The 16552-nt window shown below is 44.6% G+C and overlaps 1 protein-coding gene across 4 annotated transcripts in view; it reads right to left on the reverse strand.

Moving 5' to 3' along the window:
* Nucleotides 1-16552, reverse strand: part of DAPK2 (death associated protein kinase 2) — a 42133-nt gene that overhangs the window by 5668 nt on the left and 19913 nt on the right. For 3 of the 4 annotated variants that reach the window (XM_051770525.1, XM_051770523.1, XM_051770522.1), the window contains 7 exons: nucleotides 12379-12517; nucleotides 10936-11065; nucleotides 9795-9843; nucleotides 9105-9131; nucleotides 4692-4844; nucleotides 3342-3387; nucleotides 890-2440 (listed from right to left, as the gene is read on the reverse strand). In XM_051770525.1, the coding sequence (XP_051626485.1) occupies nucleotides 1805-2440; nucleotides 3342-3387; nucleotides 4692-4844; nucleotides 9105-9131; nucleotides 9795-9843; nucleotides 10936-11065; nucleotides 12379-12517 (1180 nt within the window). In that variant the 3' untranslated portion in view covers nucleotides 890-1804. Of the gene's footprint in view, nucleotides 1-889; nucleotides 2441-3341; nucleotides 3388-4691; nucleotides 4845-9104; nucleotides 9132-9794; nucleotides 9844-10935; nucleotides 11066-12378; nucleotides 12518-16552 lie in introns of those variants that run through there. The other variant, XM_051770524.1, reaches the window with a different exon arrangement.

Below are 16552 nucleotides of genomic sequence, written 5' to 3' on the forward strand. Positions count from 1 at the left end.
GGGCAGACTCGCTCCTGAGAGGCTTTGCTGCAAATACGAACTCTCACTAGGCTTCAAGTTACATTTTAAGAATTAAAACTCTCCCCCTCGTAAAAAAATCCTGTGTTCTGGTTTCCCTGGATAGCATCCAGTGGGTCTTCCAACCAAAGGAACCTGCAGAAGTGACGACTGAAGCATCTGGAGACAATAAAAAATGGACACACACAAAACTCTCAGTGCTGTTTGTCACAACAGAGCCCAGTTCTCCCCAGCCACCAACACCAGCTTGCCAGGGTCATCTCCTGGCTACCCATGGGACTTGGAAGCTTTTGAGAATTTTACATCTCGTGCCAAGAAGGAGGCCACAGGGAGCACATCCAGTCTCCATCCTCCTCCCAGCACAGTGACGGGAGCAACAGTCCCCCAGCTGAACAACTGCTTTCAGAGCCCTGAATTCCCACCAGCCTCTGCACATCTTTGAGATAAAAAGATAAAAGCATACTCTCCTCCAATTTCTGCAGAGTACAGTGGCCCCCCTGCTGCCATGTAGGAAACATTCTTCTTAATCATGTTAGGAACAACAACAATTCCATTTATTTAGGTCATTAACTCCTCTGCAAAAGGAGAAGGGAGGAGGGGCAGTGAAAGACATACTTTATATATATAAGATCCACTCTAGATGGACATCAGCTACTATCTCACTGATTCTTGCAGCTGCACAAAGTCACCTTGCAGCAAATGCCCACAGCACACAGCAGCCTGACATCTTCAGTCTCTGACTAACCTGCAGGGAACAATGGCACCCTGCATAAATAACTATTTACTGCGTTCAAAAATGAGATGGAACACCTGTGCAGGTTGATACAGTATGACCACATGGCTTCTTTGAACACAAGACAGCAGGGCAGGATTCAAGTTTGGGTCAACTTTTCTTTTACTTTCTAAAACTTAAGGCAAAAAAAATCTTTACAGCAAGAGCACTAGTCTCAAATCCCACACCACAGATTAAGTTAGTTGTAGTTTGTCATCTTCTTCACTGTAGAAAACAAACTAGAGGACTATGATATCACTTCTCAGTCACATATTAACATTTGAACTGTAAAATTGCAGTTATTTGATCATTACAAGTTCCCAGTGGTGTCTTTGGAATAGGATTTCTTTGGTATAGGACAGAAAACTGAATCCTTTAGTTTAAAATTCAGGTAACACTTCTGATGGTAAAAGACTTCACCCTGCACAACTGGCTTTAAAGTAATCCTTTTCTTCATTGGCAGCAATTTCATAGAGAATTTCCACAGTAAATGTTAAATTACTACACCATTTACTTTGTTTTACAGGACAGAGTTATTAACCTTTGCAAATACTTCTCTCATGTGGTCTGTAGGACTCCCTGCACTGTTTCCTTCAGCCAACCAAAGGTACTATAATGAGATTTGCATTAGTTTCCAGGCACCCAGCTTCTAGTAAGTACAGGCTGACTTATTCTTTATTCCAAGTTGATAACTTAGTACCTTCAGGAACTGTAATACACAATGCACTATGATATAGGCAATACAAAAGGCTGTAGGTTTAGATATGTCCATACCACTGTGAGAACCTTGTTCCTGCAAGTTCTAAAAAAAAAAAAAAAAACCACACAGAAAAAAACCCTTCAACACTACAAAGCACTGGGAGATTATGGCTTTGGTCAGCACCTTGTGCAATACCTCAGAACTTCTACTTTAATTCTAGGTGATGTTTTTGGGGAGAATCTGTACATTGGGACCTTTTCAAACTGGTGTACTGGAAAGAGGCAGCAAACCCTGCCCCTAGCCTGATCTCAGCGTCACTGATGGGATTCTGCTACACCAAGATTCAACCCTGCAAGGAATTCCTCACAGCGAGATCTGTTCAGCAGCTCCATCAGTGATTCGTTAACATCTTTGCTGAAAACAGAGTCGAAGTTTCTGCTCGCACAGACTTCATTTTCCAGCTGAAAACTGCTCATTAAATCCTGTATCCACTTGAGCTCCTCAGAGAGTTCCTGCCTGAGGGATTCATACTGGCCCTGCAGACCAGTGTATTTCCCAGCCACGCCTGCCAGACTGGTGTCCACGGCCTTGATGTCCTCCTGCAAATGCCTCCTCAGGGACTCGATCTTGCGGCACTCGTACTTCAGCTGGGACAGCTTGTGCCGCACGCTCTCGCTCTCCTCTTTGTACCAGGCCTCCTTCTCATTGTAGATGGACAGCAGAGCGTCGACGTCCTCCTGCAGGGAGTCCCGGGACGCGGCCAAGGTGCCGCAGCCGCGCTCCGTGCGCGAAATGTCCTCGACGACGCGGGCGAAGCGCTCGAAGTTGATGTAGGTGTTGTTGGGGGGCATGCTCGAGTGGCACTTGATGGTGTACTCCCTCAGCCGCTTCGTCTTCAGCTGGCTGCTCCCAACCTTCTTGGGCTCCTGCACTTTGGTTTCTTCTTTCAGCTGGCGAGTCACCGGACAGAGGAACCAGTGTTACTGAGCGTTCACAAGACAGGGCAGGCACTCAAAATCTGCACACAGAGGATGCAGCCTGGACTTCCACAATGTTGGGAGATCCTTTGCTCACACAGGCTTGCCTTCATGCATATGAGTAAAAGAAAAAAGACACCAAACACACGAGCCCAAAAACAAATGTGACAAGTGATGTGCGTTCATTCCAGTGTGATAAGAGCAAATAATGCAGCTGTGCAACTTATTTTCATGTTAATTTTTAGCAGTTAATAGTCTCAAGCTGTGGATACTTGTGAGAGGAAAAACAACAACCCTGAAAAACTCCAATTAACGTTTTGTGCAACGCAAAGCAAAAACTGAACTTCAAAAATCCTCATTAGTCATGCTGAGATTAGCTAAATGTATTTTCAATAAGAGACTTATCCACACAAGCAGGCAATGTTTATGATGAAAAATACGTATGGACACACAAAATGTAAGCAAATCAGCACACGTGGTACACAGCAGTTATCTCTTGAGAGAAATCCATTTTCCACACTGACTAGCAGTCAACTCTCAGTTCAAGAAAGCACTGAAACCAACACACGTGTCCATGCAAATAGAGAAGGATGGAAAAATGCAAAGCCCAGTCCAATTTGGGAGGCTGTAATGTGCAATAAAGATCAGAGCTTGGTCACCCTCTTTTTGAAAGTTATGCTGATAAAAGAAGTCATTTGCAGAAATCCAGGGATTTAGTCAGACCCAGCCAATTTGTTCCCAGTAGATCTCTGAAACACCCAGGATCACTAAGCACTTAGGGGGCAGTTTTCCATGTAACACACCACTAAGAGTGAGAATATGATCCCTGCTTTGCTCATAGCAAAAACCAGGATGTTTGTTTATGCAGTCTTACCGTTATCCAGGGATGAGACAGAGCTTCCTGAATCGTAAGCCTCTTCCTGAAAAACATCAACACAAAACCCCCACAGACTTGAATGAGAAATTCCTGGTACACGAGTCCATTGACCCACCCTTCTCCCAGGTTTCCTATGAATTATTTATCAGGATAATACCAGGACCAACTCTCAAATGTCAGGGTTGTTACTCCCTGAGCCTGCTGCTTCTGTGTAGTTTAGTTACTGTTCTGAACTGCAGTGGGTAACTGGCCTCACTCCACACGATTTTAATTCTTCATCAAAACCTACCTGTATTTTTGTGCACCCTTCCATACAAAGTAACACAATATCTGTTTTGTTCATCTGACATGCTTAGAATAAGTTCTTGCTGTACACCTTTGATACAAGTGTGTCTTTGATACAGCAGTAATTGTACCAAAGCTGTCCTTTGGAACAGGAGATTACAGCACTGCAGGAGCTGTTGTTTCCTGAAAGCAACATTTCTGAGAGCAATACTTAAACCTAATCAAACTTGATCAGTTCTAACTTCCTCCTGCATTGTGGCAGTTTGGTGAACAGCACATTAAGAGCACTGAGAATCAAAGAAAGAAACACAGTGTTGCACAGGGATGTGGGACAAGTATCATCACTGACTTCTCCTTTCCTAAAAAGAGGCTGCAGGACCTGTGCAAACCTCTCAAACCCCAGCTAGCTCTCCCCACTCTGAGGCCTGATGATCTGCAGAAATCTTGACCAACAGCTCTCTCATACCTATTTCCTCCCCCACTGAAGCCACTAGAAAGAACCACAATGGTCTGACTTCCCTCCAGGACAAAGTTACAGGGAAGGAGATGCTACTCCTGCATGAGCTTTGTTAAAAGCAGGAAGTCTGTGGTTCCTCTGAACTGGGAATAAAGATCTGCAGAGCTGTCACACAAACTCTGGGTGACTGCAGAGAGACTTACAGCAATTCCATATCAGCACATGTAAAGATTTTTCTGGCATGGCACCACTGGGGGCATATTCTGGGATGGTATCACCTCCTTGTAAGTAGTTCATAATAGACTGAAACAGTGGAGTGGGAGTTACCCTGAACTCGAGGTTCTGCACACCATTTTCAGCCCTTCAGCCACACCCTGTTGTACCAGCTTGGCTCAGGTGAGAATTCAGTCCTGAACATGAAATTTAACTGAGGAGATTTGGTTCCTTAGAGCTTCTGGGGCAGTGATTAACTAGGGGCGGCACCCCCTGCCTTGCTCTGGAATGGCAATGCAACTGCAAGGAAAGCTTTGCACACACCTCATCGGGCTACGTTTCACCAGGTTTATCTTGAGGGACAAACGGATCTTTCTGGATCTTTTCCTTACCGTGTATCTTTCACCAGAAGCTTCTGAATAAAATCTTTGGCCAGGTCACTGGTATTGCTGAAAAACTCTTCATCAAAATCGTAATTCACAGCTGTGATGTTGGCAAGCGTTTCTTGTTTAGTTTCTCCAAGGAAGGGTGATGCACCACTAAGCCTGGATAAGCCACAAGGAAGAATCAGTTGGAAAAATAAACAGAGCAAGACCCCCGGTGAAGTGACAGTGACTGTGTAATATACTCTGAGGACATTTGTGGCTCTGGTGTGGGAAACAACAGGGCCAGCTTTGGCCCACCACATCTATGGGGATGAGCCAGACTCACCCTGGAAGTCTCTAGTGCAGCACTAATGGGTGCACACAGACAGGAATGCACACATTCCCCTCTCCTAAGTGCCTCATTGAAGTCATTGCTAACAAAACTACAAGAGGCTTCAGTTGAGGACAGTTTCTATCCCTGAGACTGAAGCTTCTATCACCTTCAGATAAAGTAGTGTTTCTGTAGATTTTCTTCAGGTAGGAAAAGCCCTGCCCCTGTTTGTGCTGCCCACAAGTTCCCTGCACACCAGGTTCAGCCAAGAGACCTCTCTCAGCTGGCTCCAAAACACAATGTGTGATCAGAAGCCTTGCCTAGGCCCAGCTCCACTGGAGAGCTAGGGCCATGCTGCTCAGTGAAAGGAATCCACAGACAAATGGACTTTGGCTGCAATAAAATCCAACAGTTCCTGAACAACACAAATGTTCATTCTGTCAGCACCCTGCTCCAGCTGCAAGGATACAATGGAGACACCATCATAATAAAATGCCATTTAGCAGTCCTTACTGGAAAGAAAGCTTTCCTCCTGCTTGGACTATCCATGAGCTGACAGGGTTGATCTTCATCTTTGATGACTCTATTTACCATTGCTCCATGAAAGCTGAGTGTCAGAGCAGAGTCACTGCAGACTCCTCCTGCCCTGCCTCTCCTCCAGGTTCCTCCCTCCCCAATACACAGGGATGATGACTTGCAAAACTCTGGTTTACAGGAAATGTTATTTATACCAAGGAATTTGATCTCATCCCTTTTTTATCATCTTCTGGGCTATTACTGTGCTTATCTATTATGTCCAGCTTTGACAGCACAGTTTCAGGATGCAGCAGGCTCAAAAGAGGACTGCAGCAAACTCTAAATTGAACTTTTGAGTACTAAACCACTTGTTTACATGATCCTGCTCAATAGACCTTTTACTCTGCATTGCCACTACCATGTTGGCTGGGAATTTTGGGGGGCAAACAGAAAGTTGGATGGCACCACCTGGCCTTTTAGGTCAATCCCCAGCTACCATATGTGGTTTTACCCAGAGAATAAAACATTTGAGTGCATAAACTGCTTTCTCTCTCTCTACAATTGCACAATGACACCAAAGCATCTGCCACAGCAAGGCAGCACGAGTGAGGTGCTCCAGCTGTCTCTGATGAAGTGACTTTCCTGCCATTAACCACAGTCACTCTCATTTCTTAACAGGTTTTACATACTCCCTCTTAGGCTTTTGTTCCACTTCTGCTGCCCACAAAGAAGGCTACAAGCAGGCACCTCACCACAGACCACAGGCATTGTTCCAAAACTAAAGCTTGGAAAGCTGGTCTAGAGCCTTGGTTTCTTTGCCCTCTCCCCAAACTGAGCTGTGAAGTAGCTGTAATTCCACCTTCTGGCCTCTTGCTGGAAGCCCAAACCAGCAGTGCTCTCTCTACTCTGATTTTTTTTTCTCTTTGGGACCTAGTTTTGGAGGTCTAAAATCAGAGCATTCCCAAATTCTAATATCTAATGCAAATGACTTTTGTCATATCCTGACTCACAGCCTGTAAACATGTAACAGCAGACAGACCTCAGCACTAAAGCCCAGTGAATCACTCCACTGGTTACTGAACTGAGGGCTTGTCTGCATTTTGGTCTCTACACCTGATGATGGCACCCATTTGATTGCTGCCACGTTTGCTACAGCAGGATCACAAACACACCCTGCTTATTCAGAACAATTCAGAACAAAAGGCTTTCAAATTAACAGGCAACAGTAGTTACAGAATCACAGAATCAATCAGGTTGGAAAAGACCTCTGAGATCATTGAGTCCAACCTTTGACCCAACACCACCTTGTCACCCAGATCATGGCACTGATGCCACATCCAGGCTCTTCTTAAACATCTTCAGGGATGGTGACTCCACCTCCTTGGCAGCCCATTCCAATGCACAATCACTCTCTTGGTAAAAAACTTGTTCCTAATGTCCAACATCCCCTGGCAGAGCTCAAGACTGTGCCCTCTTGTCCTACTGCTGGTTCCTGGGAGCAGAGCCCGACCCCACCCAGCTACAACCTCCTGTCAGGGAGTTGCAGAGAGTGAGGAGGTCTCCCCTGAGCCTCCTCTTCTCCAGGCTGAGCCTCCCCAGCTCCCTCAGCCTCTCCTCACACCACTTGTGCTCCAGATCCTTCCCCAGCTCTGTTCCCTCCTCTGGACCTGCTCCAGCCCCTCTATGTCCTTCCTGAACTGAGGGGCCCAGAACTGGACACAGCACTCCAGGGGTGGCCTCACCAGTGCTCAGCACAGGGGCAGAACCCCTTCCCTGCTCCTGTTGCCACACTGTTCCTGATCCAGGCAAGGATCCATTGGCCTTCTTGCCCATCTGGGCACACCTGGGCTCATATTCAGCTTCCTGTCAATCAGAACCCCCAGGTTCAGTCACATAGTTGAAGGCAAGCAAATTCCTAGTCCACAGTTTATGGTGCAAGCTGCTCCCTCCCATGACACAAAGCATGTTCATTTGCTGGGAGACATTTTTCTACCTTAATCCCCACGGCCATGACAACCAGTCAAGCAGGTAAAACATCTCCTCCCCTGGGTGCAGCACAGAAACTCTCCCTGTAACTCTGCCCCAGCACAGAGCCCTCAATGCCACTGAAGGACCCCCAGAGCAGCTGGCTCTGTGCATCATTCATGGCATGCCAAGCATTCCCACCTGCTTATCCTCAACTCCTAAGTTCTCCTCTCATCATATATGGACACCCATAAATAGAATTTACATAGTTTAATGCCCTGGCAAGTACAGGTGTGTCACTGGAGACCAGAATGCTCATAAAAAACAAGGATCTGGACAACATTTCAAACCCCTTTCCCTGAGCTTGGGCTCAGCCAGCATCCCTCTCTTTTTGTGCACTGCAGGACAGAGGGAATCTGTTGCACTGAATCAGGTTTCTCAGCCCATACCTCTTACAGCTTTCAAGGTCTAAGCCTTTGGTATAGCTGAAGAGTGGATTTAATTCCACTTCATTTATTTTCCACACTGAAAAAACAATCCCTCCCCTTCAGGCCTCCAAACTTGTCCTGAGCCCCGAGCTGTGCACTGCAAATCCACCCAATGCCAGAGTCCCCCTTTTTTAAGCTTGGCAGCAGGTCAGTCCTCTGAGTATCACAGGGAACAGCTGAGCCCAGGGTGAGACATTTCCCAGCATAGAATATCCACCGTGTGCTGCTCCCCAGGAGTCACAGGAGCTTGATTTCAGTGGAAGCAGTTAGTCCAAGGACCACTGCTCACTTCTGCAATTCCCATATCAAACCAGAGGAAAAGCAAGGAGTGCTGTCCCTCAGTCACACTCATTGTCACACAAGCAGTTCCCCAAATTGTTAAGCTCTATCTTAAAACTCTTCTCTGCTTGTCCCCAGATGCCCACACAAACTCATTTCTTTGAGAGCCTGAGCTTGTCAGAATTTCCTCCTTTTATTTATTCATCACCAGTTGACACACTTTTCTTCTAAAGAGTATCTGTGCCTAAAAAGCATTGTGATCTACTTTTCCCCCTGTGCTTTTTAACTATAATGCTATCCCCAAACAGCCTTTGCTTTACCAGCTTTAACAAACCCTTTTTTTTGCCCTGTAAGTTGAATTCTCAGTTCCCAGGGTCAACTTTTCTGCTCCTTTTCCAGCTTAAATTGAACATGGGTGACCAGATTTATGCATAATAATCTAGACTTCTGCTGCCTTGACAAGCAAACTGAAACCTCCCTGTTTCCACCCAAAATGACACACCTTGGAAAGGGTGCTGTTACCCTTTCTATGCTCTCCACATGCTGGTAGCTCAGTCATTCCACCAGCAATGGATATGCTTGGCTTTTCCACTCCCTGCCATTTGGAGCTGATGAGGTCCCACGGGAAGCAGAAGTGCCCAGTGGTGTCAGGGGCCATTTGCTCTCAGTTTGCTCAGAGTGCCCCCCTACTTTTAGCCCTTATTTCCAGCTTGAAAAGGCTGCAGGGCAACACTGTGAGACAAAGCACTGCCCACCCCCTGTGTGCAGGTCTGTCCTCAGGTGACTGCAGGCAGAGCTGTCCTGTACTAATGCAAGAGAGCTGCAGGAACACTTGCACTGGGGCGAAGCTGTTGTACTCACAGGATGTAGGTGATGACTCCTATGCTCCTAAAAAACAAAGAGATCAATGGCAAGGGTTATACATGACCTGTGTTCTTCCTAATGTACAGAATATGAAAAAGTGAATTAGCAGCTGCAATAGAGGCAGGAGAGCCACTGTGGCCTTAGGTAACTGCTGACATCTCTTTTACAGGACAGTGTTCCAGGGAAAGAATTAATTTTACATGTAAGAGTAAGTAATGTGGGTATCTGGAGTCTCCATGTATTTCTGCTCTAGTGGGTACTACAGCACACATCAGAAAGGCAAAGGATGTTTTATTTGGGGTGACCTCATTTGCCTGCCTTCTCAGCAGATGAGATTAGTGCACAGGTCTCCTCTGCACCAAGTGCTCTTAGAAATAAAGCTATCAAAAGCAGTCACTGCTTGCACTGTTTTCTTCTAAGAGTGCTCCTCTGCAGTGGACAGTGGCAAACACTTAACTCTGCAACTGCCAGCACTCAAGCTTTTCATTGTAATTTCGCAGAAATTAAATGTTTATCTTTTAATTTAAAAGGATGCATAAAAATGATATGACAGAACAGAGTAATTAGCTGTATTTAAGTTTTTTGTTTTACTTCATGGCAGCGCAATGGATTCTACTCAGAGCCAAATAGGAAAAAGTAATTGTAGAGCAACCTGGAAAAAAATTACTAACATTCTAAAAAACTTACCACATGTCTGCAGCTAATCCAAGTGGTTCATAGTTTACGATTTCTGGAGCTGTAAGAAACATTTAATTAAACATCAGCAATGAAATAATGTGTTTTTACCAGGCTGGAGTAGCAGGACAAGAATTACCAAGAGGGAGAAAGTGGGGGGAGAGAGAGAAAAGTTAGTTATAGGATGCACTGTTTGTAATTTTATACCCCAAACAGGAGTTTAAGTTCACAACTGTCCAGAAGAGATTATGTAGGGTAACTTAAAGCTTAGTGCAACTCAACAGTAAGGGCAAAGCAGATATTATACACTAATTACAGTGCAAATTACGAAAAATAACAAATTATTTCACCTCCCAAGAACATTGTTGCCCCCAAGAATTGGAGCTTTTGTTTTGTGTTTAACTGGAGCCATTATAGGAAGTTTGTAAAGGCCAGTCAGAAAGAGCTCTTGAGCAAGAGTTTGAAATGACTTGCCAGACTACATTGCTATCCATGTCAAACTGTTTTATAGGAAACATTTCCTCATTGGAAAATATCCCCACACAAGATTGCAAGCAGGAGAAAAGAGTAAAGGGTAAATAAGATGAAAAAAGGGATCTGCAACAGTTGTGTTTAACTGGAACATTAATTACAATTCTCTCCTCACTCCCCAAACCAACCCCAAAGCCTCTAATTGAAACTATGAGAAAGAAGTAGGATTAACCCAAAATCCAAGTGAGACAGATAATAACTGTGATCAGTGAGGAACAAAAAGAGAATCAGGTGGTAAAATGTGAAGGAGTTGAAGGGTTTGTGCTCAACAGCTGAATGGTGTGAGGCATTTTAATGTAGAAAGCAATGACAGAGGTACCCATGTCACTGTGTACTCACACACCACAACACAGGGAGATCTACTTACTCCAGGCAACAAGGGAAGAAACTATAATTTGTATTTGCAGAGTTTCACAATCTCAATCCTAAATTTACATCTCTAAGCATTTATCTGGCAGCAGTTTACTCTCACAGGAGTAGCACATCCAGTTTATAGAAAGCACCTCTCATCTATCCCAGAAAAATAAAGCAAACCTCTAGATTTAAGTCACCTTGATAGAAATGAGATGTCTCAACTTCCTCATGGAACCTGTAATACAAGACAAAGGAACATGTCACTCACCTACAAACTCTGGAGTTCCAAAAATGTTTTTAAATTCAACTCCATCTTCGATTTTGTGAGCCAGGCCAAAGTCAATGAGTTTGATGTGTGGAATAGGGATATTCTTGTCTAGAAGCATAATGTTTTCAGGCTAAAAATAAAAGATGGATCTATGTTATTAAAATATTAACATCTTGGAAAGTAACAGAGTTTTCAAGTGCCTTTTTTTTCCCTTTGCAAACACAACACTGTAGAACAAGAAACACATACTTGTGCCTAACCATTTACAGTGGTTTTGATGAAGGGGTTTTATATTTCATAACATCTGCCCAGTTGACTCTATACTGTACTGCAAGCCACTGGGAGAAGCTTTATTAAATGCTTCCTGAGGGATTCTAGTCACATCTGAACCTATTTAGGGAAGGAGAAAATGATCTTCTCTATGAGACAATTCACAGCTGCAACAAGGCCAGGAAGATCTGGGATTCACCAGCTGAAAATGGGTAGAGTTGGGATCAGAGGTCCTAGACCATATGATAGCAAGCTATTAAAAGAACATGTGGCATTCCTCACAGCATTGCAGGAAAATCTGGAGCTGGAACTGTGAAATTAAAAGTATCATGTTCAACCACAGACTTTCCTCTTTTACCAGATTTAAGGGAAATGTCATAAACTTCTTTCTTGAACCAAGTTTCTCAGCCTTATCTGCTCCCCTCCATGGCCCCAATTCACAGGTTTCAGAGTAAACTCTGGGTTCAATTTATCTCCCATGAAGAGCTTTAATGCATTAATTTGTCAGAACTTAACCATAAGCTCAAGAGCAAGAGTGAGAGTTTGATTCCCTGCTGGCCTTTCCACAGCAGATCCCAACATGGAAACTGCTCCTGCTAACACATATTCTCAGTCAGAGCCACACTGGGAAAGAGAACATATGAATAATTTATTATCATAATCTTAGACCAAGAATGTTTTAGCCTCAGGCTAACAAGTCAGTTTTTCTTCCATGGATCTAGGGCACATGTGTTCACCACAGATACAGGATGTAAAGTTCTTAAAGCAGCCAGAACAGACTGAAATGGCAGAAAGTCACAGTCACACCTCTGGCACTGGTTGATTCCTTAGGTGGTATAAGGCACTGTGGCTCCACTGCAGCTGATGGAGCCCTGTCAAGTGAGGAGATAATGATGAATCATCCTCTGTCTAATCAGATCACTGCTTAAAAATACATGTCTTATTTAACACTACAAAGCTCCAAACCCAGTCCTTTAAAACCCAGGAGAGTTATTATGTGAATACATTTTAGGTTATTTAATATTCACTACCAGTGAAATGATTCTTTACTTATGCTTTCTGATTTCTATCTTGCATGTCTTGCAACATCTTCAGTGACCACCTGACCTTACTGGCACTAAATACCAAAACTAGCAACTAGAGATCAGCTAAAGTCTAAAACAGCATCTTTACCTTTAAATCAAAATGAGCAATTTTCTTAGAGTGAAGGTAATTCACACCATCCAAAATCTGCTTGATGAACCTGGTTGCTTCCTCTTCACTCAAAGACTCCTTCTGTGCCAGGAAGTCAAAAAGTTCTCCTCCAGAAACCCTGCAAAACACACCAGAAAACAACCTGTTATCTACTGCATTGTAACACATAAGATAAAATGTAAGCACAGAAAACTAAAGGAGCAAAGAACCCCAAGGCAGTTAGAAAAAGGCTGCTCTTGTAGACAACCATGGGGTTTGTGTTCTGGTCCCAGGTGGGCCAAAACTTCCTTTTGGCTTCAGCTCTCTCCCCTGGAAATTAAGGACCAGCTTTTCCATTGATGCTGTAAGGTTTGATTCATCAGGGATTATACAGGACCCAAAAAAGTTACATTATCTGATGAATCCACAGACATGTTCCTATTTCAATAGGTCGACTTAACCACTTCAACTGCTATTTTTCAACATTTTCATTTTGGATGAACAGGCTGTAAGAATCACTTCTTAGCAGTGGCCATCAGAACCAGGAGGCAGCAAGACCTGCCAGCAGAATCCCTTTTCTTTGCAGAACAGCTATTCCCCTGCTCTCACACAGAATCTTGCCTGACATAACTGACAGGAAAGCATTTATTTGGTGCTGAATTTTTAAGAAGAAAGTGGATTGCAGCAGGTTGGAAGGTACCTAAAATTGTTTTCCCAAATCAAGGAAGTGCTCTTAGTCACTATGAATTTTCACATCAAAATTGGAATACATTTTCTCCTTATTTAGTACCCAAGACTTTTATTTTCACTTCTGTGCCTTCTACTGAGAGTTCCAGTGCTATTTTTCTATACATTATGAAACAAGATGCTCTAAATATCGAATTGGGGATTGTTTGCAGCTGCTATTCATAACTATGCTTACATTTATTGTTTCCAGTTCATGCTGTCATTAATATTATTGGTTTATTCTCATTTAAATTTACCCACAAAGCAGTTGTTGCTCTTGGGTACAGGGTGACCACCCACCTTTGCTCACACTCAGAGGGCAAGCACAAGACCAGCTACAAATCCTGCAAGGACAAGTCACCTGCAAACAAGGACAACATGTCAAGAGCCAGAGTGACATCGTGCTGGTGCCTTCACTTCTGCTCTTGCTGTGGGTGACACACACTTTGTTGTTCCAGAGGCAGAGCCTGGGGACCTGGGCATTGATTACTGGGCATTTTTTCACAGCTCTCACATAGCCAGAAACTTCTGTAAGCAACGTGAGGCAGGACACCTCAGCTGGCAGTGACCTCACTTCACCTGGGCAGAGTCACTTGATGCCTTAATTGTTACAACTCTGGCAAATTGTCTGGCAAACCAAAATAAGCTTATACAACCCAGGAATATGTTGCAACTTCTGTCTTTGACTGCCACCTTCTTCTCCTTTCTATTCACCTCAGTTACTCGGCCTGTGAGACTCTCATTGGATCTCTGATTTTCTTTTTTAGGTGACACGCCCCAAGGGTCTCAGCACTAATTTCAGCCTGGCTGGACAGGTTTTGTTGTACTCTGTGCATATCAGGTGGAAGGGAACACTGCCTCCTTTCCATATTGTAGTAGGTTTAGGGGCCTTGGTTCATTAGTTTAAAAATTATTACAGCCCACTGTGACAAACCAGTAAGGAAATCTGTAAGAAAACCCTGGTGGTGTGTCAGTGAAATGTGTGGTCAGTGAGCAGGGGAGGCTCCTTTTCTCAACTATTTCTATTCCAAGTGCACTTAAGCAATCCCCCCTGGCAGACACTGCATCAAGCCATCAGGCAGCCACCTGGGCTGGGACAGCTCTTGTACTTGGCTGGAATTTAACCATGTAGGCACACTGCTCTCTCTTCCTCTTTCATCCTGTGAAATCTCCTTGCTGATTGTTTCTTATGGTGGACTCAAACCAGGCTTAAGAATAAAGCAGCCCTCTCTGAGCCCAGACCAAGAGCCCACACAGTCCTGCAGGACAAGCCAAAGCAGGCACCACTTCAGGAGAGTACAGAAGCTGAGCCACTTGGAAAAGCCCCCCTGCTCACCTTGCCCTGGCACGGAGGACTGTGCTAAGGATGTCAGAGGATACTTTCCTCTTGGAGGAGACTGGGAGCTTCCTTTTGAGGAATCTCCTTTTCTACACAAAGGAATGTCAGAAAAATGGTTCAGCTGCCCAGACTGGAGGTCCCTTAATTCTCTTTCTCTCTTGCTGCCCCCGAGAGTGGTCACTTAAACCAGCTGGGTTGGTTGCTCAGGGCACACCAGGAATTTTTCCCCAGTGGCAACCTCACCAACATCCTGGGCAACCAGCTAAGCCCAAGGCATCCTGAAGAAAATGTGCAGCCTGCAAGAATGAAGGTCACAGGGGATTTACTTGGGAGCTCCTTGATCTATTTTCCCACTTCCCTCTCGTTCACACTAACTGTGAATCAGGCTGGAGAAGGGGCTTTCCAAGGTACAGAACAAAACATTAAAAGTAAAACAGGAAGCAACACGAAAAGATCCAGGGAGTTTGAAGTCCTTTTGTTACTTTATCAGCAAAAGACTCCCTCCTACCAAAACCACATGAATATCTCATTTTCTGAAGGTCAGAGACTGGCATACATGACAATCTCCAGTCTCTTGTAGTATAGCCTAACACATTAGCCTAAGCTGTAGAGATCTTAAAAGAGTAATCCAAGGGAAAATTCAGTAGAAGAGATGTGATGATTTCTCACTAACAAAAGACTCAGGCTTTAAAACCAGGTTTGAGTAAATTGTACCTAGAGAGTGGTAAGCAGTTTAGTGCAGGATCATTCTTATCCATGTTATGCACCTGAACTCAGAGAAACCCTCAAGCAGAAGAGATTTAGCAATCCCAAAAGCCAGCCATTATGGAATCCCCCCAAAAAACCAACCCAAAAAACACAATTCCTTTGCAGTACAACACTCATAACTGCACTACAAGTTACATTTGAACATCTAGGGAGGATGAACATCACCACCTGCAAATGCTCCTTTCTCAAAGGTCACAGAAAATTTCCTTCCTCTGGTTCCATCTCCTTCCCTTACACCAGGTCACCTTATTGCCACAGCAAGGAAGAGAGAAAATGATACCTTTGTCTTTTATTGGACTTGGAAGGAAAAGTAAACAACAACACTGTCTCATTTCTCGGCAGGAGCTGCTTTGTGTACACAGCCCTGACACTTCCCAGTAGAGGAGACTGGGGTGCCCATCAAACCTGCCTCAGGCAGCTGCTGCTGCTGTTTGGGCAAGGCAGGCTCCAGGCAGGGCCCAGGGGACACAGAACAGCAAAGGCACAAAAAGCTGTGGGGAGGAAATGCCTGAACAGTGTGCACAAGGAAGGACACACTGTGCACCTGCCACACTGCACTTCACAGCAGTGGAGCTGGCACTGCTCCTCCTGCTCTGGGACAGGAGTAACAGCACCTGGGGGAGTGACCCCTGGGTGAGGAGGAGACAGCCTCGCCTGTGCCAGCACAGGGAGTCTGGGAAAGGGTCAACATTTTGGACAAAGCATCTTTTAAACACCAGAGCAGCTTCTTCAATTAACCAACAATACTGGGGACATTTTTTTGAGGCTGAAGTCCACTGTAGATTAACATAAGAGTGGTTGGCCAGGTGCTGTAAGCTTACCTTGATAAACTGCAGGGAGTATGAGACAGAGCAGAGTGTCAGAGGGAGAGAGATCATCTATTTACAGACAATTTAATTACCTTTATTAGCAATTATCATCATCCTCAATTTGTACACTGCAGCTGAATGCAGAGGCCTTAATCAGGTCAAAACTGTGCTGCACCCAGACTTTGAGCAGTATGTTAGAGCCTGACAAAAGGACACACGGAACGTGTCAGGGCATGTGAGGACAGGAAAAAGCAGAAGGGGATGAAATAGGAGGTTGTTTTAGCCCAAAGTGGCTGCCAGTCAGAAAAAGCAAGTTCCTTTCCTGCCTTCCAGAGCGTGGCTGCAGAGATCAACATTTGGCCATAGACACAGAAGTCAAAGGTAACAGATGCTCATCATTACTCATATGCCATCCTCCAGTCCCAGTAATCTCCAGGAATGCTGCCTGGCCTGAATGCTGGCTCCCCTAGAAAGCCAGTGGTTACTTCATCTCGCTCAGGGATAAAAGCCTTGTTGCCTGGATTCCATGCCC

Source organism: Manacus candei, unplaced genomic scaffold, assembly GCF_025592945.1.
Source record: "Manacus candei isolate 608988 ecotype Guabito, Panama unplaced genomic scaffold, ASM2559294v1 h1tg000119l, whole genome shotgun sequence".
NCBI lineage: Eukaryota > Metazoa > Chordata > Aves > Passeriformes > Pipridae > Manacus > Manacus candei.